Source organism: Cydia amplana, chromosome 15 (genome assembly GCF_948474715.1).
Source record: "Cydia amplana chromosome 15, ilCydAmpl1.1, whole genome shotgun sequence".
NCBI lineage: Eukaryota > Metazoa > Arthropoda > Insecta > Lepidoptera > Tortricidae > Cydia > Cydia amplana.
Genome location: NC_086083.1, coordinates 16,543,616 through 16,570,836, shown reverse-complemented (window position 1 = coordinate 16,570,836; position 27,221 = coordinate 16,543,616). Strand labels below are relative to the sequence as shown.

Here is a 27,221-nt window from a genome sequence, read left to right as displayed (position 1 = left end):
CCATTTGTTCCACGTAGCAGTGATAACAGCCCGATAGCCCGAACAATTACTTATTTACAATAACAACGTGATTCCTACTATTGCTCGTGCCGCGCCGACCTCAATGCGATAGGGCATAGGGCGGGAGGAAAAAACCGACTGTCGTGGTGACATCGGCGGTTACGACAGTATTGCGAGCATCAATGAACACGTTCTCAAGGCTTCAGTTGAATTTAATGCTTGTAAACGTATTTATTTACGGTAATTGTTAATTACTATTTATAATCGAGGGGTTTGAGTCCCGGGGAAGGATATACGATAGTTTAATCATGAAAATCATCATTACATGCAGACAGAGTCGCAGGCAGAAGCTTAACTTTTCTCATTTCTCCTTATTATTATTTAGCGTGGCTTGTCACTCTTATTGTGAGTAAGGATATAGATTACGGATATTTAGGTATATAATGTTATTATTAAAATCGCATAGGTAATGCACCCTCACGTGAATGCGAAGCAACAAGGCAAAACAACTTTGTTATTCTTCTTTTATTTAAATATTTGATAAAGTCGTTTGTTTACATGTGTTACTTTACGACGGGTGCATTTCAAAGTTTTACTAGTTTAAGGTACTTACAATATAATTTTTGGGATAAAAACAGGCTTTACATTTTCATAATTTTTTCTACTCCCGTACCTTTATTTGTCATTTAAAAGATCGTACACACACCTTTAAACCCCTATGTTATAGTTGTCAAGATAAGTCTTTAGATCTATTCCCCAAAAAAGTATTTGTGCATACACGCTGTAACTTTTTGGTACTTTTACGATACTTCGTGTAATCACCACTTAAAAAATATTGTATGAAATACATTGTTGCCAACCTAATTTTAATTGTCATCTGTGACAGATGAGTACTAAGTGCATTGCTGCCAATATACAAAATATTCATTAGGTTCTATAGTAGAAACAATAAAATTGCAAGCATTAAACCCGTAATATAGCAAGATCCATAGACTACGAACACCGCTTAGCGTTGCTTGTTAGTCTCCATAGGCTACTGTGGTCAAAATCGAGAAAAAAATCTATCCAAAATTGTAATTTAACTAAGAGCAAGTACCAGGGCCTCATGAGTTACAAGAAGGTGTCACTGACCAACCGGCCGTCCAACCGGCCGTGGGGCGCGGGGCGCGGTTGGCCAAAATCGAGAAAAAAACTATCCAAAATTGTAATTTATAGTTGGTCAAACCAATTTGTCAGTAAATAGGAACAAAAAAAAACCATTTTTATCCTTTTCTTTTGGGTGCTAGTACTAGTGTAAGACAAAGATAGTATGATTATCTCAGTCTATGTTTGAAATAAGACAGTCCTTTGACACACTATAACTAAGAGCAAGTACCAGGGCCTCATGAGTTACAAGAAGGTGTCGCTGACCAACCGGCCGTGGGGCGCGGGGCGCGGTGGCTGGGTTTGGTTTGTTTACCTACATATATTATGTCCTATATGATTCCACTTGTTAAGTATTATTTTTGTTGAATGAAAATTATTTGTTAAATTTACAATTGTTTTTCAAAGTAAGTGCTTGGTCGTAGAAAAAGTATTGTATGCAACGTTGTTTAACTGAGTCAAAAAATACTCGTGGCGTCTTTATTAACAATTTTCGGCTTCGTCTCAAATTGTTACTCACGCCACTCGCCTTTTTTGACCCCTCTTAAACAACGGTTGCATAAAATACTATAACGCAATATGTTGTTTGGAGTGTTCATTATGAAAAGGTTATTTAACATCTTGATAACGTTATTTAGCTGGATTTCCAAGGTATCTATAAGCATCTAGGTTACCTAGGTACCATTCTTCTTAATATTAATATTGTACATATGTGTCTATTCCCCATATGTACCTACCTAAATAAAACTAGTAGGATGTATTTAAAACATCTTTAACATGTATGGTTTTAATTCATTAAACATATTTTATTGAACAGTAAATATTTTACAACACAAAATATAGCGCAATGAAACTACAACTAACCGAAACCAAACCGGCAAAATCGAATGAAAAAGGTTATCTGCCAATTACGAATGTTACGATCCCTGCCATACATCTTCGATAACGTTTACGACTTTACGATAACGCATAGGCGACACAAGCACTCGCAAAAACTTCTGTACGGATATGATGGTCGTTCTTGTCTACGTGACAGCGTGATAAAACGGTGTCCGTCACTTTCTTTCCCACGGTGTTAAACAGTGACAGTTATTTTATCACGTGGATAAAGATGGATAAAGCTATCCATAATAGGCTGGCTGCGTCGGTAGCACAGTCGCATTTTTATCGCTTGTCACCATGCCTGTCACGTTCTAACAAGTATATATGTAAGTGCGAAAGTGACGGGCATAGTGACAAGCGATAAAAATGGAACCATGCTGCGCCCGCTGGATTCTTATATTTCTTATTCGGATTTTAGAAACCAGAAATTGATCGCCCATTGACACGACTTGCATCTTGTGTGCACCAATGTCATTGCATCAATAGCTTTTGTACCTATATGTTTTTTTTTGTGACGACGCGACGACAGGCGAAATAGCAAATGTTGTCTGTCCATAAAGACATCATGCTAGTAACAAAAATAATACCTACCTGAGCCCGGAAAACACTGTTTCTTTTCAAACAGTCGCGTAATAACTATAAAGACGCAAAAACGCAGACATCACAAAACGATTGATTGATTAATGATGAGGAAATTGATATTCCGATGTTTGTACTTCTTTTGTGTTTTTTTATTTATTTATTTGACATTTAGATTTTATTCTAGAAACATTCTAGACTAGTATTTTTTATACATTTTTTTTTCATGTTTGACGATCCTTTTGTGTTAAATTTGAAATTCTAAAATTTGTGTTAAATTTGATTTGTATAATAATCCAATATTATTATGGAATAATAACATCAATAAATTGCTCTGATAATTAGCTTATAGTAGTTTATGCAACAGTGATATAATAAGGGTTCTTAAAATTCAAGGGTCGAAGTTTGTAAAAAAAGACCCGAGAATTTTAAGAACCAATTATGAGCTGTTGCATACATTACTTTTTCTATGACAGCTGCAGCAAAAAAAAAAAAAAAAAGACCCTTGAATTTTAAGAACCAATTATGAGCTGTTGCATACATTACTTTTTCTATGACAGCTGCAGCAAAAAAAAAAAAAAAAAGACCCTTGAATTTTAAGAACCAATTATGAGCTGTTGCATACATTACTTTTTCTATGACAGCTGCAGCAAAAAAAAAAAAAAAAAAAAAAAAAAAAAAAAAAAAAAAAAAAAAAAAAAAAAAAAAAAGAGTTATTATTAAAAAAAAAGAGTTATTATTAAAAAAAAGAGTTATTATTTAAAAAAAATTGAGTTATTATTTAAAAAAAAAAGGAGTTATTATTGTAAATGAAAACATACCTCTTTCAATCAAGATGATCGGAACTTGTATCTTTAAAAAAAATAAAGCAGTTGTATTATACTCATAAGATGACTGCTAGCAGTCATCTTATGAGCCTATAGACAAAGCATTCAAATGACATTGCTTTAGATATCACTGTCAGTCATTTAATTGACACATTTAAGTGCTGGAGTAGAAAAAGATAATTTATAAGTATGTTACGATTCATAAGTGCTTGTTGCTAGGCCTACATAAGTAAAGTATAATTTTGACTAAAAAAAAACGGAGTCGCTCACCATAGCTATTACTCGTAACATATAGGCTTCAATCTCCTGCCCTATTTGGGTCAAGCCATCCTGTCTATGGAGCCTCTGTGGCAAGATTTGCGAAATGAGGTGAACTCTCTTTGGGACCCTCTTCTAAGAATTTGATTAACGGAACCCTGATTATACGGGTCGTTTGCTGGATGGAAATTGACACGCACCCAATACAACAATGTCTCATAATCATTTACATAGTCGTGTCTTAAAGGTAAAGGTTTCGATGTGGAGGTCGTGGGTTTAACCCCGGCTCGAACAGTCGACGTCAAAGATATACCGTACCTATTTATTTAGACTCTTGCACCTTACAAAATGAAAACATGTCTTTGACGCCGATTGTACGAAACAGTTTTTCGAAACGTATGTATGTACTGGCTCCTCTACACGATGGGCCAACGCCGGCCACTCCAAGGGACGCAGCCATGCGGTAGAATGAGATAGCAATATCACTTGCTCCCTCTAACGCATAAATGCGTCCCTTGGAGTGGCCGGAGTTGGCCCATCGTGTAGAGGAGCCATACGAAATATCCGTTAGTTCGGTTACCATCAAATGCGCCGTTAGCTCGTTTGACCCATTGTGATATAAAAACATCGCTTTTTAGGGTTCCGTACCTCAAAAGGAAAAAACGGATCCCTTATAGGACCACTCGTGCGTCTGTCTGTCCGTCTGTCACAGCCTATTTTCTCGAAAATTAATGGACCAATTAAGTTGAGATTTGGTACACATATGTAAATTAGTGAGCCAAAGATAAACATGTAACGTAAACAAATTAATTTTAAACATGGGGGCCACTTTTGGGGGGTAAATGAGAAAGTTAAAAAATAAAGTTTTTCAAACTTAATTATAATGGACCCCTAATAGGGTATGTTATAATGCATTTGACAAATAAGTTCGTAGCATAGGTAATAGAGGCTTAGAATATATGAAATCGGGAAAAGTGCGTAGGAGTGAGGAGTAATGAATAATGAATAATGATTTATTGGTAAATAGTTATTTACACGTCATAGTAGGTACATTATGATATTATACAAAGTTGTAAACACTTTAAACTTAATTTAATTTAAGTAACATGTTATTAAATAACGTCAGTTTTTATTTCCTAATTTATGATTGGGCCAATGACTTGTAGTCGGAGAAAAAATCATCAATTTTATAACAAGCTAATTGTATTAATATAGCCTTTAGTTTCCTAACAAACATCTTATCGGTTGGTGTTTGTTTTATATCATCATTCAATGTGTTATATAGTTTAATCCCGAGTACGTCCAGGGTTTTTTTTGACTTGGCTTGGCGAGTGTCATATAAAATCGGTCAATGGATCGTATTTATTCGATAGATGTGCGGTTTTTGGGTCACATAGTCGGATATTGGACGAACGACTGATATTCAACGAATAAGGTCGCTGATGTAACATGGAGATATGTACGCTTGATAAGCCGGGTGATTGACATTATTATAGTCAGTAAATGTGTTTTATCACAATTGCTCGTATACTAGCCATGCGTAGAAATTATATGTAATCTGGGGGCACGGCAGTGCCCCCGCCAAGTCGAGCAAAACCGACTTGGTCTCACATTACATCTCAAAACTTTTTTGTAGTTAAAAGCGGTGCGAGACTGGCACCTTTTTACATGTAATGTTTTTGATGGGTGTGTTTTTCTACTTATAATTTTATAGCAGTGATTAAGTAGATGAGCACACATAAAATTGTAAAATCTACAGAACCTTTTTAATAAAAAAAAAAAAAAAAAAAGAACCTACTAAATTCGTTTTTGAAACAAGCAGCAACGTAGTATCCTAAAGAGCAAAAAGCGGCCAAGTGCGAGTCGGACTCGCCCATGAAGGGTTCCGTATTTAGGCGATTTATGACGTATAAAAAAAAACTACTTACTAGATCTCGTTCAAACCAATTTTCGGTGGAAGTTTACATGGTAATGTACATCATATATTTTTTTTAGTTTTATCATTCTCTTATTTTAGAAGTTACAGGGGGGGGGACACACATTTTACCACTTTGGAAGTGTCTCTCGCGCAAACTATTCAGTTAAGAAAAAAATGATATTAGAAACCTCAATATCATTTTTAAAGACCTATCCATAGATACCCCACACGTATGGGTTTGATGAAAAAAAATTTTTTGAGTTTCAGTTCGAAGTATGGGGAACCCCAAAAATTTATTGTTTTTTTTCTATTTTTGTGTGAAAATCTTAATGCGGTTCACAGAATACATCTGCTTACCAAGTTTCAACAGTATAGTTCTTATAGTTTCGGAGAAAAGTGCCTGTGACATACGGACGGACAGACAGACGGACAGACAGACAGACATGACGAATCTATAAGGGTTCCGTTTTTTGCCATTTGGCTACGGAACCCTAATAAAAACGAATCATCACTTTCCACGGAGTTTTCCATGCAAAACGACCAGTTTATGTTGTACTTTAGTGTATTTTCCGTAAATAACGTAAAGCAGTCAGAGGCAATGCAAGATTGATAGTTAAGATAGAATTTATTGCTGATAAAACTATCCCTCGACAGACGCGACGGAAAACTACAGATAAATAAATGTCTTACAGAGAGTAATGTCCGGCTACAGGCTATCTTTTTCAGGAAATCCCTTGAGTAGAAATGCTATTTCCATCGCCCAGTCGAGTCGGTTATATATAGTCAAGAGAAACTATAAGATCTTTCTTCATACTTGGTAGACTGATTATATAACAGTTTCTCAAAGCTTTCTATTATGTCGAGAATTCTCTTTGATGGTTGCCTTTTTTACGCATTTATGTAAAGTGCCATTGACTGCAGCTTGACTACCGTAAAAAATTGTTCCACCAGACATAAAAGGTGATGCGAGACTAACTGCTAGCAAAGTCCCGAAGCAGACAATTTATGTAGTCACCTGAAAAAATATTTTACTCTTCGAAGGCCGCAAAAATAAAATATGTGAGACACTCTTATGGCTCTGGTATTGTGATTCTAATCACGCATGCATGCAACTTTATAAATTTTAATCAAAGACACTATATAGCTATTTAATTCTTAAATTATAGCAAGTCGAATCTATTGCTATTATTTATCCATTCGATTAAATAGATAAAATTTAATGCCGATTTATTCCACAAAGCTCTCCTATCAATTGTAATTTCCATGGATCACGCGAAGCCACAAAATTGGCCTACGATTGACCTGCATCTGGAACACAAGACTTGACGTAATGGAGACATATGTCTGACTATGGTATTAGCTTCAGTGGCTAGTGACCTTACCTACGAAGCTCTATATATTTTATAGCGGTCATGGGTCGGTCCTCGGTCAATGAAAACTGGGGTCTGAAATGGTCAAGCTTTTATAGTCTGTGTCGGGTCGGCCACTATCTAACTTGTACGTACGATAGTGACGCATTATAAAGAAATTCCAGTTTCGTTTCATTTCGAATATATTTTCATATTTCACGTCTCCATGACATGACATTCGTGACCGAGACCTTTGTAATGGTAGCAGGGAGGTCGCAGCATCACTCTAAAACAGGAAGGACATTTTATCAGCTCACTACTGACCTACAGGTCAACAAATTGCCCCTACATTAAGTGTTCACGAACGGCCCTACGTCTATTTTCGTCTCATAAATAATCCGTTATTGTTTAAACCATTGACGTCACACTTCCGAGCCCAATTACTCTGACGCAGCAGCGTTGGTTGTACCATCAACCATCATTCACACTAAACTGACAAGGAAGGGATTATCTTGTCTTCGCCTCCGAGATTTATCCTTTACATGGTAGTTGTCTAGCTATGCAGCAACCTAACGCACAAGTATTTAGAGTAGAAAGAGAAAACAAGATTGTTGTCTCTTTCTCCCATTGAATGCTCCCCACTCGCCACACCCGGGAGCAGCTTCATTCTTGTCTGTGCGTGCGCACCGACTGCACAAGTGAAATAAACCTACCTACGTTTAATAAGTAAAAATGTCACGTCGTCGTCATGAAGAAACCGGTGAAGAACAATGGGCCCGGCTAATGGAGGATTACGAACGGATGTTTCAAGAGGATCGAAGACCGAAACGTCGGCGTATTATATACTCCAGCTCCAGTAGTGAAGATGAAGATGTGCCACCCGAAGGTTAATATTATGGCCCCTCAGCTCGCCGTGTTTTATTGCTTTTACCGTTGAATTCTTCGGTAAAAGAAATGATATTTTTAAATATTTATAAATCCCGTTGTATTCTTCGGGCTAAAAATTGCCTACACAGTACGCATCTATGCGAATGATTATTCGTTGCATTCCACGGGCCACTTTTGCAGTATTCGACTTATTACCGTTGAATTCTTCGGTAGAAAAATGTTTGTCCTATACATATTTTTAAACTCGTTGTATTCTTCGGGTTATGTACCTATCTCAAAAGAATATTGGAACAGGCTTTCTGCCTTTCTTACTGTTAATTTGGAAAAATAACGCTTGGTATTTGCCGAGAGCAATATAGGTACCGCAACTGCAGGCTACCCTCTTTTTTGCAATATTTGGTAACCCGTTTAATGCGCGTGAGATCATCGCGCCCGAGCATTTGGCCTTTATAATTGTTACATTTTTATTTTTACGTTATGTTCGTAAATTGTTACAGAACATCTCAGTCCTACGAATGTGGATGCTGAGGTTTTAGAAGAAACCAATCCTGTTGTTTCTTCCGCCAATGAAGAGGTCGCGGATAATTTTGACCCAGATTTAATAAAAGCTCTTGGCGAAACGGAAACCGAGCAAGGTGAATTTGGAGTGGACCTGCAACCTGACATCGCCAGTCGTTTCCAACAGATTTTGATAAACGGCTTAAAAAAGGAAACGCGGGAGGAGTTATTGAAAAAATATTTGTTTCCCAGCAATGTTCCTCTGGCCAAAGCTCCTACACTGAACCCAGAGGTAGCAGCAATGCTGGTGGAGACTTGCCGCCTTCGGGACAAGCGATTATATGGTAAGCAGGATCAGCTTGGGAGAGCTCTTGCGGCTGTCGGGAAGGCCCTGACATATTTATTAAAGAAGAACCCTGACATTGCCGAGGTGATATCTACTTTGAATGATGCCGGCAAACTAATCGCCGATTCTCATTATGCGGAAACCGACACCCGTCGATCAGTCATTATACCTCTGGTTGATAAATCTCTCATTGAATCCTTTAAGGACAGGAAAAGAGATAGTTTTTTGTTCGGTGACAAATTGGGCGACTTAGTAAACACCTCAAAGGGCATAAAGAAGACAAGTCAATTTATACAAGCATCGACATCTGCAAACGCAGGGTTAAACTCGACAGGCCCACCGCCTTATCGACCGCGGCAACAACGAGCCAGGCAATACTACCCGCGTCGTGTCGGTGGGCCGCCAACGACCTACCCTCCGCACCAGCTCGTGAATCGGCGGCGCGAACTACCGACGCGAGCGCCCGGTCGACGTTACCCCCCGCCGCCTCCGCCGCCGCCGCCACCGCGCGCTCGACGTCACCCGCCGCAGACGCATCGTTCAACCTATCGGGATCGGGACCGCAATTAGACTTACAGTCTCAGGTACACGCAGGTCGTTTGCGACATTATTTACCGGAATGGCGTTTGCTTACGAATGATAATTTTATTTTACGTGCTGTTTCAGGATATAAGATCCCATTTATCACTGAACCAAAACAAGCTCTAAGCGATTATCCAAAAAGACTTTTTTCCAAAAGTGAGCTAATTGCAATTAAACAGGAGTTAGCACATTTTATTGAGATTGGGGCAATTAAAAAATGTTTTCCTTCTACTGGCCAATTTGTTTCGGATGTCTTCCTAGTACCGAAAAGTGATGGCAGTATGCGCTTTATACTAAATCTCAAAAAGTTAAACAGATTCGTAAATACAGATCACTTTAAGATGGAAGACATTCGAACTGCAACTAGACTAATTTCAAAGGGATGTTTTATGGCTACAATTGATCTGAAGGAAGCTTATTTATTAGTACCAATTCATGATTCTCACCAAAAATATCTACGTTTTTTTGTCGAGGGTTCACTATTCGAGTTTAATGCTATGCCTTTCGGTTTGTCTGTGGCTCCATACATTTTTACCAAAATATTGCAGCCAGTAATAGGATACTTAAGGGCTCGTGGTTATAAGTCTGTACGATACCTAGATGATCTGTGTTTATTTGGAGATACGGAAGAGATGTGTATGGAAAACGTCAATCATACAATTGAGTGTTTAACTCGTCTTGGATTTGTAATTAATTATAAAAAAAGTAAGCTTACACCTTCCACGTCATGTAAGTTTCTAGGTTTTGTCCTTAATTCAGAGTCAATGACCTTGGAATTACCTAATTGTAAACGTCAGAGTCTGTTGAAACGCTTAAATAATATGGTGCTTACAAAAAGTATACGAATCAGAGATTTTGCGCGTTTCCTTGGTTCGCTTACCGCCGCGTGTCCCGCTATGGCTTACGGCTGGTTATACACCAAGTCTTTTGAACGGGTTAAGTACTTGGCACTATTAAAGAATAATGACAATTACGACTCATTTATGTCTATCCCAGAAACTTTGATAGATGATTTAAATTGGTGGAAGAGAAATATATTATCGTCGGTAAATCCTATAAAGCACTACAAGTACAAATTGGAAATTTTCACGGACGCCTCAACCACTGGCTGGGGGGCTGCATGTAATGGTGAAAAGACAGGAGGTCTTTGGACCTCATCAGAGAGTTGTAAGCACATTAATTACTTAGAACTCTTAGCAGTATTTTTTGGATTAAAATCTTTTGCTGCAGACTGAAGTTGTTGTGAAATTCTTTTACGCGTGGATAATACCACAGCTATATCATACGTCAATCGCATGGGGGGTATCCAATATCCTCATTTAAATTCGGTATCGAACATGATTTGGAAATGGTGTGAAAAAAGAAATATACATATATTCGCGTCATATATAAAGTCATCATTAAATGTGGAGGCTGATAGTGAATCCCGGAAACTTAACGTCGATACGGAGTGGGAATTAGGAGCGTATGCTTTTGCAAAGGTTGTAGAAACCTTTGGTCAGCCGGAGATTGATCTTTTTGCGTCAAGGATAAATGCAAAGTGTCATTTATATGTGTCTTGGAAAAGAGATCCATTTGCTTACAATATTGATGCTTTTACGATAGAGTGGAGTTCATATTTCTTTTATGCCTTTCCGCCATTTTCCTTAATATTGAAGGTTCTAAATAAAATTGTAACTGATCAAGCGACGGGCATCGTGATTGTACCGCAGTGGCCGTCCCAACCTTGGTATCCCATATTTAAGGCCTTATCTATATGTGATATATTGATATTGCCTCCTAATAAAAATCTTCTTTGTTCGTCTTTCAGACTAACACACCCGCTTCATCGTCAGCTTTCCCTGGCTGTGAGTGTGTTATCCGGGAAGCCTTCATCAGGCAAGGAATATCATTAGAATCTGCAGATATTATGCTCGCTTCCTTGGCGAAAAATACAAAGTCTCAATATTCTTCTAGTTTACGGCAATGGTGGTCTTACTGCGAAACTCATAATCACTTTCCCTATGATATAAATGTGTCTTTTCTATTACATTTTTTAACAAAATGTTTTAAGTCTGGAGCCTCTTATGGAACTCTTAATAATCATAGGTCAGCGATTTCATTGATTTCTCCCCATAGTGTTGGTCAGGATGAAAAGGTTAAAAGGTTCTTTAAAGGAATATTTAAATTGAAACCCGTGTTCCCGCGTTATAACGTTACTTGGAACCCATGTGTAGTGTTAGAATACTTACAAACCATTGATAATGATACTAATGATTTAGAACAATTAACAAAAAAGTTAGTCATGTTACTAGCGCTAGCGTCTGGACAAAGGACCCAGACACTTTCATTAATTCGAATAACAAATATTAAATCGTACAATGATCGAATAATAATCACAGTTTCAGATTTGATTAAAACTTCTGGTATCGGCCGTGCTCAACCTGTTTTTAATTTGCCCTTTTTCAATCAAAATTTAAACATCTGTCCACCGACGGTGCTAAATAAATACTTGTCATTTACATCATCTCTTAGACTTGATAATGAAGATCGTTTATTCTTAACACATAAAAAACCGCACAGAGCTGCTTCATCCGAGACTATAGGTCGTTGGATCAAGCAGACTCTTCAGGCTAGTGGTGTCGACACTTCCATATTCGGAGCTCATAGCACGCGGCACGCTTCAACTTCTGCCGCTGCGCGTAATGGTGTAAGTGTCGACGTCATAAGACGATCTGCTGGTTGGTCTGGGCAATCAGCCGTGTTTGCAAATTTCTATGACAGACCAATTGTTGATTCAAACACAAATTTGTTACCAGAATAATATGTTATGTATTAATGTGATATTTAGATTGTGTAAAAATTAATACATTATTTAAATACCTTATATTACTGATGAGTTTCCTTTTGTGTCCTATTTTATTACCTATAACTATATTACACGACGCAACATTGAAAATCTGAACATCTACCATGTAAAGGATAAATCTCGGAGGCGAAGACAAGATAATTAGATGATCAAACGAACTTACCTGAAGTGAAGTTCGATCTTAATTATCTTGTCTTCGCCGAGGAGATTTAAGGGCCCTCCCTCCACTTAATTTCATTTGGTTTGAATATTTATTTTTTCCCCCTTAAGTTCAATGTTGCTGTTCCTATAGTTTCGTCTCTGAAAACAATGAAGCTGCTCCCGGGTGTGGCGAGTGGGGAGCATTCAATGGGAGAAAGAGACAACAATCTTGTTTTCTCTTTCTACTCTAAATACTTGTGCGTTAGGTTGCTGCATAGCTAGACAACTACCATGTAAAGGATAAATCTCCTCGGCGAAGACAAGATAATTAAGATCGAACTTCACTTCAGGTAAGTTCGTTTGATCATCTAATTAGATTCAGTAGATGATTCGCGACTAACTAGGATTGTGTTCCCACAATCGAGTCGAATGAAGGCTTTAAGCTTTATAATATGTTAGTGTAAAGACTGTAAAGTGTCATTCTATAGAACTTGCTATGTAAACAAACGGTTATGTAGCATAATTTCTAAAATCAAATTTCCTAAGTACGAAATTTCTAAAACAGAACATCGAAAATCATAATGTCTAATGTACGAAATTCCTAAAGATGCATGTCCTAATACACTTTTAATCGAACGATCTCATTTCCGAAAATCAAAATTCCTTTCTACAAGATGCCTAATGAATGACAATACTTCGAAAGTCAATATGTCTAGTGCTCAAAATAGCTACGTTCAAAAAACCTAATGACAGTACTTTGAAACTCAATATGCTACGCGGGGCTCCCTTTTCTGGGCGTTTTGCCCTTCGGGCATCTGAAACTACCTAACGAACCTAACCTACCTATTGATTTACAGCCTTATTCGAACTTTAAGATACATCAAATATTCGTTATAGAAACGATATGGATCGGATATGTCAGTGTCAAACAAGTGTCAAAAGTGACGTTTCTTCAAAGAAAAACGTCACTTTTGTCACTTGTTTGACACTGACATATCCCATCCATACAAGTGTCAAAAGTGACGTTTTTGTTTGAAGAAACGTCACTTTTGACATTTCATGAACGACCAAAAGTCGTGATATTCAATAAAATTATCAGTTTCGTACGGTAGACTTTTTAAACTTAGGAACATGTCGAGGAACGTAGGACACATGTCGTTAGAAATTTCGCAATTTATACATTTTAAACTTAGGTCAACTGGACGTAGGAAAAAAGATCGTTAGTATTTTCGTGCACTAGCAGTAATGTACTTTAGACATTTAAAACATAGGTTAATCAATCGTAGGAAATGCATCTTTAGGAATTTCGTATATTAGACAATTTGTTTTTCGATGTTCTGTCTTTAGGAATTTCGTACTTAGGATTTTTGATTTTAGAAATTATGCTACGTAACCAAACAAACTGCCATATTAAAATTGTCTCTGAATGTCAATTTACTAGTAAGTTTTGTTTACATAGTTAGCAAGTTCTATAGAATGACACTATTCGACCCGCTACCGCAGGCCGCGCCTATAGCATATTATCCGTGAAGCGCTCGAAAGCATGAAAATAGCGATTCTTTAGAGATAAAGAAAGAAAATACATATGCTTATGCAGACATAAAAAAAATCATTATACCTACGCTAAAATATATAGGATAATAATCTCGACGTAATGCCAATCGGCAATCCGTGGCCCTGGTTTTCAGTGGGGACTAATCTTAATAAACTTTGTTACTTAAGTTGATAATCATAGAAGAAGATATAGTTATGAGTTTGCAAATGTAATATTACTTATGCATTTCATTTACAAGGCTCCCTAATGGCGCTCTATTATGGCGCGCTATATTTAATAAATCCTCCTTTGTTTAACTATTGACGATTAAAGTGTTTACTATACATGTACCTACCTATATATAATACCTACCATACCCTTACTGTGAACAACAATGGCGCAATACATTTTGCATTAATGTCAAGACTGTCAAGAGTAATTTCGTCATTCTTGGAACATTGTTTGCACGCACAAGGCCTTCCACTCTAGGTCTAGTCTAACTAGGAAACACTAGAATAAACAAACGTTTCAGGAGATAACACAGACCTAAGTATCAATAGGTGGCCTTTCGTACACAAAGCTGAGTATTTTGGTAATCTAAATTATCTGTTTCTGGGTTCTGTTAATTTTACGGACGTAGCTTCATTGTGTACAAGGGTAAAATTAGTATTTTTAGAATTTTCTTTGGATATGGTACCTATAATTATGGTACGTAAGTAAGTTAAGTAAATAAATTGCTAAGTGATTTGTTGTCTAAAAACGCGTTTACAAAGCGTTAGCTATATTGGACATGCATTTAGGTATATTTTGTTTCAACTTTTGTATACTTTGGCTTCCAAATTGATCGAGAGAGAATTGTTTGGATTATGTACCTATTATTGTTTTGAAGCGTTTGCATTTCATATTTTTGGGATAAATTATTTAAGAAATAAATATCTAAAAACTTAAATAGTTATCAGTCATCAGAAATCCGTCTAATTTTATTCGTAACACCAGCTGTTATTGCACATAATTGACATAATTTACAAAACAAATACTCGCATATTCCACACCTCCACACGCGAAAACTCACATTTAACTTTCACCTAAACAATTGTCACGCAATCATAAGTCCAAACTTTATTCATTTCCTTTGGTAACATTCGGGGTTCAGGGGTGAACGCCCCGTCTTGTCAAGATAAAGCGCCTCACATGAGAATTGGTAGGAATTTTCCTGTGTGAAAATACGGATGTGTTCGCTTTCCTTATGGATAAGTGGTTGTCATATGAACAGTGGTTATTTATCGCACACGCTCCTCTTAAGGTAAGAGACTTATAGTAAGTAAGACACCTAAAGTTTTTTTTTAATAATTTAGGGTGGTTTATATAGTACGAGGTTACTTTATACTTATGTTGTTGTTCAATAAAGATTTACCCATGCATGTAACGAGTATAGCTGAGTTATAAGATTTTAATAATATCTTTTATTTTGGGTTTCACGGGCCTAGAAATCCCGGTCTTTTGATAGGCTTGCGTGGGGAAATACATTTACTTATTAATTATTATGGTACATATTTTAAGAATCAATCGGCCTGAAAATCTTGAAAAAAGTCCCACATTCAAACTGTGGTTCCAAATTGCCAAATTCCAGAAAATTTTTTTAATTAATCGAGGTGGTATCAAAATCAGATCAAAACCATAACAAGTTTGTTAATCTGAATCGCTCAGGGTCTTTGACTAGCACAAAGTCATTGGTAATTTGGCACCGGCTCGTCGCTCGGACAAACACTACTCCATTAGGTACCCTGTTTGCCCATGTTTACGTCTGTTTGCCTATGTTTACGTCTGTTTGCGGTAAACAGACCGTTTGGACGGACGCGATTGAGCACTCCCAGCCGCGCTATGCAAGCATGGCTTAATCTAGGACTAATATCGTGTCACAGATTGCCACGTTCTTAGTTACGAACAGTTACGAATATTGCGGACACCAACATACCATACGTCATATTTAGTTTACCTATACTATCGAGATTTTGTGCCCAAAAGCTACATTTTCTGATGGAAGTGAACCGCGTGCAGAAATATTTCAATACCTTTACATTTTCACCTACTTTGGTACCTGTTTAACTTGGCAAGCCATCTGCTATTTCAATATAGGTACTTACCTATGTATTGCAGTATGTTATAGTATATACTAAGAAAACTATGCTATCGTGATAAATGTTATTAAATTTCACAATGAAAATCTATGAGACAAGGCTATTGAGGAGTGTCTGGGTAAGTCTGATCTTGCCTTAGTATTCTAGCTAGTCTAAATAACTATCAGTAGTATAAATAACTAAGCAGGTAGATCTAGATCTAGGCGTAACTAGATAATATCTAAGTCGTTTTCCGCCAACCAACACAACCACTTATCAAGATATAATAGCATCATATCCTTCTCAGCTGCATTGATGAATAAATCCTGTGACGGTAAGTAAATATTGAAGTAACTGTATGGTATTCTTTTTTTATACTTATAGAAACTTAAGGCGATAATTTTACGTCTATACGTATTCATCGACAGCTGACATTCGGAGAGCAACTGCAGCTGCATTACTGTCAATTTTTTTGATTAAATGAGTGACGGATTGAACACGTCATACTTGTAATTGCGGCAGTGAGTTAACAGTGTGGACGAATCGTATCTACTCAGGTTGTTGTTGCTCTATTTAAAGGGCCCAGTGAATGTTATTGTCCGAGTGTTTGCGTACGACCTATAATCTATAATGCGATGATTGGCCTCAGGTCAAAACACCGAGCAAGAACAGTCTAGAACCGCCATTCCGATCGAAAACGCACGCCATCGCCATCACGATTACACTTTGCTTGTGCTCCTGCCGCTACCGGCGATATGACGAAAATGTTGCCGCAAATCATGAATGAGAATGAGAAATCGTTTCTTGCCTAATAGGGGGTATTTCAATTGCCGCAGGATTTTTATTGCCTGTCGGTTTTTCAGTTCCTGCAGGATTGTGTCAGCTAAAATTATCAGTGAATTCTGAAGGTGTTGTGCGACAAGTAGTGAGAAAGATGTAAAGAATTATTTCTGTTTTATATGTTACACTTACCAAACTCATTTGATTCGAAGAGGGCGTGGAGCCGACCTTTGGAGCCGGCGTCTATCGTCTTTAGGTATACGCAGTATACTACATTTAAATTTGCAGCTGTAGTGAGTATCTTTTAGTATCTATCTTCTGCAGCCGCGGCAGTTCATTCAACTACAAACGAACATGCCGCTACGGGCAATGTGTTGACTCATTGCTTGACGCTAACGGGCCATTGAATGTTGTCCGTATTTGCCGAAAATATCTGGTAGAAATACGCCCAGCTTCAGAAACATAAGCAGGAACTGGATTTATTAGAAATGAGGCCATAAAAGAAATTCAGTCTCTTATTAAAAAGATATTACCTACTGATCTTGAGGTCATCTTAAATTGGTTAATTTCAACGGGAACTATCTAATGCTCGCGAAAGCAATTTGTCGCGTTGTCCCGGCATTTTGCCACGGCTCATGGGAGCCTGGGGTCCGCTTGGCAACTAATCCCAGGAATTGGCGTGGGCACTTGTTTTTACGAAAGCGACTGCCATTTGACCTTCCAAGCCAACCCAGAGGGTAAACTAGGCCCTTATTGGGATTAGTCCGGTTTCCTCACGATGTTTTCCATAGGAACGTTACATTGGGAAAATTGTATAGGAGATATTTTATTGCTTCGTCATTGGCAAAATAGAATAAGTACGAGTATCCACCTTGGTTCGGTTTATTAATATAAATAATTGTTCTGAAAAACCGATAGATAAGTTACAACATTAGGTATGTAACTGAACGAAAAGCAATTTTACTCAAACCCGTTAATGTTTAGGTCATACTAAGCAACTTTTACTATGGGACCAACCCCGAAATCGCGAAAAAAAAAATTGACTCTCCCATACGAAATTTCAACAACAGACCAGCAAAATGTATGAAACATCCAATTTTTTTTCCGCGTTTTCGGGGTTGGTCCCATAGTAAAAGTTGCTCAGTATGACCTAAACATTAACGGGTTTGATATAGATTTAGAGATATTATAGATTTTTGTATATAGATACTATAGATAGGTATACTTTCTCCGTTCCGTTGTTGATAAAAATATACTTTAAGTATATTATATGGTTTTCTCATTCGTAATTATACATGACATAAACATGAGCTGTTAGTCGCGCATTACGGACTTACTCGTATTGTTCCTAATACTTTAACAATACAAATAGTCTGATTCACAAATGGCGGTTAAAATTGTGATTATTATGATTCAACTCTGATAATGTTATTGACCATACTATCAACGTCCTTATATGGTTTATATAGTTCTTGGTGTTCTATACCCGTGTTTGGATTATGAATGATATTAAAATATTAAGAATCCACAACACGATCCTAAATAGCCGCCGCCCTACAATCGAAAGTATGCTCTTATATTAAAACACCCTTCGGAAATAACTTGAAATTTTACATGACTGTATGTATGGTGGCGGCTACCGGTAAAATTTCAAGTGACGAAACTTCGTGTGACTCTTAACATCGATGCTAACGGTGAAACGCTCGACACGTAGGTACATACAAACACACATAAATGATATCGTTATAATATTTCCTTTTGGCTTTTCCGGATACTATTATGTATCATATAATATCTTTAAAACTCTCTTGAAATACCAGGTAAATGTAAATGACCAGCAAGAGACCAGGAGGAAAATATACACAATAACGATAAGTATTTTCCTGATTAAAAAATCAGTTAACGTCACGGTACATCTTACGGGGAATCTCAAACCAGTTTTGTTGTCAATGGGACTATAGAATTATGAATGTTAAGCAAAACAGGCTTAATCCACAGTAGATCTTAACTCGTGGCAATAAGGTTACTAATGGTTAGAAGCAGTGTTTGATGGTTAACCGTTTTGGTTTTGATTAGGTGAACAGTGGATCCATAAATGTGATTGCAACATTGGTTGTTGGCGGGGAAACCCACACTTACTATAATTATACGGTTGCTATCATATACATCAATGCTAAGAACTAAGAGCTAATATGCTGGGTTCGAACCCTGGTATTTGAACACAAGCCTTATTGAGCTTAATGTTCTTATCGATATCGAATAGCAAAATAAAATTAGCAAATGTTAAGCGGCTCTTTCTGACAATCATAGTTGTAAGTTGTGATGATTCATCGATGATGAAACGCTACTAATTTGCGACTATCATTATGAGTTGCGATCTAATGTATAATTTGCACCATCTCAGCTAGAGCTCAGTTTCCTAAAGCAAAAGAAATTTCAAGCTTCTACACAGTACCAATAATGACATTCCATATTTATATAAATGGCCAATAAATGGCATATTTTCGCTACCATATATTGCAGCGCCAATGGCCGTTGACAGGCAAGCATACTCAAATCCTATTGACTCTAGTAAAGTGCGCCCCGACTTAAGCCTCCATTAGAATCGTTATTGACAATTAGGCATAATTTATGGTGTAATTAATCCACGTTCATTAGCATAGCTGTATAACCTGCGAAGCGGAATATGACCGCAATTTCACCGTAACAATTACCCATAAACACAGGCTCGCCAATTTGCCTATGAGGTTGCTAATATATTGGTCACGAGACGATTGTATTGAAACTAGGATTTTCTTTTACGATATATGTACATATTGTACATCTTGAACACACAGGGGGCGACTAGAAGCTTTCGAAATATGCTGGCGGCGGATGCAAAGGATTTATGGCTGAAAAGAGAAAAGGTCCAACCTCGTCGGACCAAGCTACTTCTAGCTGAAAAAGTAAGGGATTGTCACCATAATTGTAAATTTTTAAATATGACGTGAATGATGACAGCCCAACAATTTTTTAAGTATGTATGTTCGTTACTCCAGGTCATGACCCCGCCGGAATCACCTAGTACACAGAGTAGGTTACATTTGAAAATTAGAGCTCGTTCGTGTAAACCGTATAAAAAGAGACCTAAAGGCAATTGGCGTTTAAGCCACTTTTAGCAATGATCCAATACAAATGCGGAGCTTAATAAAGTAAGCGCCAGTCGCCCTTAAGTCCCTTTTTGTTTGCAGGGACACAATTGGATAAGTCGTTGCTCTATGCAGCCAGTGTCCCAATTCTGGCTTGTTTTGCTCGAGAAACATCTATGTCGACGACTTGTAAGTTTCCCCTTGCCTTTGGTAGCCACCCATATACCATAGGCAATAGAGTTCAAAGTAAAATATCAAGTGAGAAGTAGAGGGATCTCGAAGGATCTGCCTAGATAGGGTTTCAGAATTTGCAATTCAAGCCAATTCGAGCATCGTTGTCACTTTGTACTTCGTCCTAAAAATTCTGTTCAAGGATAAAATACAAAAGATGACATTTTAGGGAGATTTTCCTTATAATATCTTATCGTATTGATGGGTAATAATTTCAGCGTTTGTTCAGATTATTTTTTGTGGATTTATTTTAGATTTTGATTGCGTTTTAGGTTATTTATGGATATTGCAGATATTGTGAGTTATTTTCTTTTGTCAGCATCGCATCGCTAATTTATTGTTCCACAATTTTACAACTCTGTAAGCTGATCTGCGCTATCGTGGAAATAGAAATTCAGGAAAAGTTTTGTCCATCTCTATCGTTCATGCACACAGACGCAGAAAATTTTCGAATTTTGATATTATAATGGTATCCCTCCAGAGAAACTTAGTTGAGTTGGTCAGCTCGTAGTATATCAGTCCGGAAATACCGTGGACGAAAGTTCATCCCGCAGTTAGGCAGGAAGTTTCTGGAGAAATGCACAGTTGAGGACTGCGAACCATCTAGAGTTATGGTGGAGCAATCCCCCTTAATACCTACATGCGACAGAAAATGGAGAACGAGGCTACTTCTCTACACATATTTTTAATAATTCTCGCAATTTTGTTTCCAGATGTCTGTTAACTACAAAAATTGAGCACACCACAGTCATCTTCCCAAGTTCCCACACTTAAAAACAATGACACATGTATTAAACTTCCAATGCAAATAAAAGACTTTTGACCCGCAAATTTGCGCAACTTATCCTCAACTTTTATTTACACTCTTTCACGTGATTCACTCGAACTAATTTTAGATGAAAATGTCTGATGTTAGTATGATTCTTGTGTGAACATACGACCTTTAATGTAAGACGGTGATACGTGACTGTACGTGGTGGTATCTCTCGAAAACATAATGCTGCATTTTTATAACTTAGAGTATATGTCACGTGTGGTATTGTATGAGGAAAAACAAGTGATACCTACGTGCATCATCATCATCATCATCATTGGCCTTAAAGTCTATTACATCACACTATTGAAACAGTGTCAGGTAGGGCGACAACGTTTTTCGTGGCTATGTATATATAATAGCTGCTTTGATAGTGCACGACACCTTGCACTTTGTGACTATGCGCTGAATCTTGGCACAGTTGATTCTTAGCTGATCTTGAGTTGATAGAGACCGGGAGCCGGGAGGGGGGAGGGGGGAGGGGGGGGGGGAAGTTCGACGTTGCCGCGCTTCATTTAAAGCAACATTTCTCTAAAGCTATAGGTATTAGGGCATGTGATATATCATTTTCAGATAAATTAAGGATGAAGAATCTATTTTTAGAACAAAAACAATGCACTTTCTAACAAAAAAATGAATAAAGTAGAACGGACTAAAAAGGATTTTCGTTTTTTTTTTATAACAAAAATAGATTCCTCATCCTTAATTTATAATTGAAGCGCGGCAGCGTCGAACTTCGCCCCCCCCCCCCCCTCCCCCCACTAAATGCGCGGTGGGACTCGATGTCTCCCGATCTCTATCAACTCAAGAACAGCTAAGAATGAATTGTACCAAGTTTCAGCGCATAGTCACAAAGTGCAAGGTTCCCATACAACAGCGTGCAGTATTAAAGCAGCTATAAGCCAATACGGGAGCGGCAAACACGACCACAGGCCTGGCGGGTGTAATACAGGTGTGCATGCAGGTAGTAAAATCAGTACGAAAATGTATGATGACCTAATTTTAATTGACATCTTGTGTAACATCGTTTTTAGTTAGGTACTAATGTAGAGCACACACTTAAATAAGTATTTCGGACGGCTCTGAATGTAGTCACAAGAAAAATCAGTTAGTAATAATTGTACTAATAATGATCACATAAAAATCTACCTCCAGAGATTCGCAAAACATTTAACAAATAATTTAAAAGAGGTTTGCATAAAGTTGACGAAGTTCTATATCTTTTACTGATATCAAAAACAGGCTAGCCAAAGCCAAGGTTTTGACTTTTTCAAAGACAAATAAAAAACTAATTACGGGCCATTTACACTTTAAACAGTACAAACCACTTGGCTCAGAACTGCAGATTTGGTTCCGTAAACATCGCCCAAATGTATTAGAACCGTAAACAAACAAATCTGACCTAGTGGTCGCCTCGAACAAAGGCCGGAGTCGCAGATATACATTGAAATAGATGCCGCAATCTCAGCCAATTATATGAAAAACAAGTTACTGAAAAAACGTGCTTTCAAATGTCTGTCATGTCTAGTAATCGTCTAACTTTTCTAATGAGCTCAAACTCGATGTGTTTGTTATTTTTCATCCAGGAGTTCCTTTGTTCATCTTACAAATTACTAATAGAATAAAATAGTCCGATATTTCAAGATGGCATTGTCCCCGTGGTCTCGGTGAAATGCGATCGGGGTATTTTACCATGGGGACAAAGCCGTCCTCGAAACGTCGGAGGTAATTTTTAGGTTTACGCGTTAGTTATACGCTATTACGTCCAGTTAAAGTAAATAATAATGTGTAAAATTCGGAAAGTGTAAATCAGCGTTGGTGCGAGATCTCCTTCTTATGTGTTGTCTCCTACCGGAGGTTGGCTATCATTAGGTCAACTCGTATTTTCAGTTTAGACGCTGCAGCTCGAAAAGCGGTCTGGTGCTCGTCTTGATCATTATCATCATCAGCGTTGGTGCGAGATAGCGTTTGAGTAATCTGATTTAAAATATGTCTGTGGCTATAATAACGTGGGTGTTACTTCACACGTCTATTACGTGATATGACCATCGAGCATATATGATGGCTTCACCGTGGTCATGCTGTGACGTTATGGTAAACTTTAAGTACATACAACTAAGGTCTAAAAGTTAAATGTATGGATACTGTTATGTTTTTAAATTAAAACTACCTGTAAGCAAAGCTACAATGTTACTGTTAACATTGTTAGCTTTGCTTACAGGTAGTTTTAATTTTCGTAGGATTTATATTTACAATACTTTTCGTCACACTTGTTCGTAAAGAGAGTTATTCTAAGAGGGGGCATACAGGGAGTAAGTTTTTTATTAGTTTAGATAGGGTAACGGCACCAGTGGCCAGCCAGGTACCAGTGGTCAGCCTTTTGAGTCGTTTATTGGTCATAAATATCTGGTATATTCGTTTAAACAAATCGCGAGTACTCAAATAGGAGCTTTGATTCCTTATTGGTTAATACGTCACACGACAGGTGCGGTGAGGGAACGGGGGGAAGAGATATACTCGTTCATACAGGTGCTTTTTGTCGACGAGTGCAATAGTGTCATGTCCGCCATATTTTTTTCTGCACGTGGAGTTCTCTTAACAGGCAAGAAAAACTATGTTTTAATGTTAAAAGTTATTGTTTTTGTTAATGATTGGTTTATTTATTAGTTTATTTATTAACATGCATTATTTTTGAATGAAAATGTCAATATTTCACTTATAAATTGAGGGGGCTGGCCACTGGATAACACTTTTTTCCAAAGAATCCAGTGCCCAGCCCCCCACGGCTGACCTTTGGGTTATTCATTTATTTTATTATTTTCGAGCCAATGCGACCGTTAGGACCGTTAAATTTACATTTTCAAATTTAGTTAGGCATGCCCTAGTCATTTTAAAGCAAAACCCAGTAGTCCACCGCATTTGAAATAACGTTTTAATGCGGCTGAGCACTGGGTTTCGCGGATCCAGTACTCAGCCATTGACCTTGCTTGGTACGTCGCCGCCAAAAATATGTCCACATTTTTAAACCCTATCTCATTGAAATAAAGTTCAAAAGTGTATACATATTTTTGACGTTAACTATACCTAACTATCATTTTGCTTTTTCCTGGTCGGTATATGACTTTGTTTATTAATGATAATTAGATCTGCATAGACTCAATTAATTATTTTTTACCGAATACCTGCTAGGAACATAATTATATATTACCTGATTTACCTCGTTAATTTTTGACGGATTCATTATTAGAAAATAAATATTGCGATTCTTAGTTTGCAAGAATAGTGTTAGTTAATTAAGTACCTATGGCCAACAAATTTCGTGTCATAAGAATTGTATGTACCTATAAGTATTTTTTTTTATTAAATAAGTAAACAGGTAGGTAAGTAATACATGTATGCAAAAAAATTATAAACTAAAATTAAAAACTACAATAACAATAACTAAAATTATTAATAAAAAATTGATATTTGTTTAACATCGTTGATTTTGATATATGCAAAAAATTATAAACTAAAATTAAAAACTACAACTAAGTACAATAACGATAACAAAAATTATAAAGAAAAAATAAATATTATAATATCGTTGATTTTGATATAAATATTAGTGATTTTGATCTAATTATTATGAATAGTTTATATAGGCTGAGTACTGGGTACACAGAGGCTGCTTACTGGATTTTGGAGGCTGACTACTGGAGAAAAGTGCCACTTTTTGTTTAAACTTAATTAGACATATTATAAAGAGGATTGTTATTTATTTAAATATTTTGTTTTAAAACTCTGATAAATAATTGATCTAACCATGTCATTTGTTTAGTTACCCGACTAATCCTGTAGAAATGCCGAACGTTCAAACTTAAAAAAGTCGTTATAAGGCTGACTACTGGTGCCTTTACCCTACCTATCTTCATTGTAGCTGTAACATTCATGATTCGAGTTTCCTTAAAAACAGCACTTACCTTACGCAATCAACTCCTGTACACGTAACCATCTCTATTTACATATCAATGCTATCTAGTTATCGTCTTCAGGCGGCCTAGCCAAGGTGACAATCGTTATCGCTTCGCCATCGAATCGCTTTGTGTCTCTCTCTATCACTCTTCCATATAAGTGTGACAGTGATAGTTGCGTTTCGATCGCTACGTAGCGTAAGCGATTGACATCTTGGCTACGCGGCCAGGCCATGAGCTGGCTACATGCTCCTGACTAGGGGTACTAAGTAGACTTAATGTATCACATGTTCACACAATGTTGACATCGGATAAGTAAGGACACCTGCTTCCTTCCTTCTTCACGGGTCATACACATTTTATTGTACTAGCGACCTGCCCCGGCTTCGCACGGGTTAACAAATTATATCCTTCTATTATTACCTTCCTCTTGAATCACTCTATCTATTCATCAAACCGCATCAAAATCCGTAGCGTTTTTTAAAGATCTAAGCATACATAGGGACAGACAGACAGCGGTAAGCGACTTTGTTTCATGGAGATGTCGCAAAGTTAAGGGAAGAAAAAGCACATTTATGAGTTGCAGCCATACAGACGGGATATTTTTTTTCATTACTTTGAGACTCGACTCAAATAAGAAAAACATGACGTTGACTGTAGATGTTTTTCCACAGATGTGACCTTTTTCTGAAATGTATTTGGGTCTTACACAATTTTCACATATAAGTACTACGAGTAACAGTCCTACTAAATACATATTTCTTCGTATAAAACGCATCATCAGAGTCAGAGTGTAGAGGGCCTACCGCGAACCACGTTCGTCGTTTTGCCTTCCTGTCACACTTACGTACGAATTTACAAGTGCGACAGAGAGCCAACACGTCGAACGTGGTTCGCGGTAGGCCCTTAAATACCTATAGAGTTCTATTTCAAATGAACTAAAATGACTAAAACATTTGAAATTTTTTTCAAGTTGTTCCGTAAAGTGTTATATTTCGTATTGAGAAAAAACAATAGAACGAGAAAGTTTGACTATTTATTGAATAATATTATCCATAAAATTCGTTCTGAAATATCGATTTATCATTCAAAACATGTACTTACTGAGTTAAGCTACCAGTAGGTTACATCTTGATTGAATTACCTACTTTACATTCACTATAAAACATTTTTAAAACCCATATAATAAAATTGAGCAATAAGTTATTTTCCATCTTCTCCATATAATATTTATTAACAAAGCAAGTCTTTGTCATTGAACGCCCACTATCTGCGACGTAATGTAATAAATTGTATAAATAATTTACCCGTTATCAACGCGTCACCAATGAACTTCAAAACAATAAAGAAATTGTGGTACCTAGTTGCTATGCATTAAGTATTGTTTTGCATAGGAAATTACGAATTTTAAGACACATCTTAGGCTTATATACAGGTAAGGGCCTTAAATTAGAATTAAAACAAAACGCCTTCTTCTGAAAAAGTAGGTTAATATAAAGTTTTTGTAAATGTTAATGACGATCATAATATAAATTCATGTAGATTAGTTTAGCATAATTTATAATGTAATTTCATATTATGAGAATAAATATCTAAATCTAAATCTAAAATCAAACTACTATGGCCCAAATCCTATTGAGGCGACACACAAGCACACATTTATTGGATTAACCTCTAAAGATATCACATAAGACGTTCCTTTCTGTAGTAAAGCTTTTTTCATATTATCTTTTGCCAATAATTATTGCCTTATTTTAATATAAAATATCACAATATATAGGTATGTTATATTATGCTACTTTTTGATTGTACAGCGCTGGCTGTAATATTAAATAATAAACTATTAAACAAACTAATATTTTAAGGATTCAATACGTTAATAGCGTAATCGGTAAAGTATAATTATGTCCTCAACAAACAAAGAAGTGCATCAAAATGTTGCTATCAAGAGCCTATTTTTGTTTAATTTACAACATTTATCGGACTAATTACACTTAATATCAGTACTAATATTTGGGTTTTTAATTATTGTATCAATTTAAACAGGCCCGCCCTTATAAATTAGATAACCTAACAAGTTTAATTAGTTTCCAGTAACGGAAAACAAACTCATTTACTCAATTATAATTAACTAGCGACCCGCCCCGGCTTTGCACGGGTTTCAAATTATACATAAACCTTCCTCTTGAATCGCTCTATCTATTAAAAAAACCGCATTAAAATCCGTTGCGTAGTTTTAAAGATCTAAGCATACGTAGGGACAGACGGACAGCGGGAAGCGACTTTGTTTTATACTATGTAATGATTAACTGGCAACCCAATACGTAGTGTTACGGGCTTAAACTGGATTTTCCTGAAATAAGTGATAAGTCTTATCAGACTGCAGGCGAAGGACAATTCGCTTT

At 36.9% G+C, this 27,221-nt stretch overlaps 2 protein-coding genes across 2 annotated transcripts in view; one reads left to right on the top strand and one right to left on the bottom strand.

The window, feature by feature from the left end:
- LOC134654661 (zinc finger BED domain-containing protein 4-like) overlaps positions 1 to 27,221 on the bottom strand; it is a 1,082,235-nt gene that overhangs the window by 57,605 nt on the left and 997,409 nt on the right. The window lies entirely within an intron of this gene.
- Positions 8,332 to 9,258, top strand: LOC134654476 (uncharacterized; the record flags this gene model as incomplete). Its single annotated transcript, XM_063509916.1, has 1 exon — positions 8,332 to 9,258. A coding segment is annotated over one exon (927 nt), but the record flags the coding sequence as incomplete, so codon positions are not given.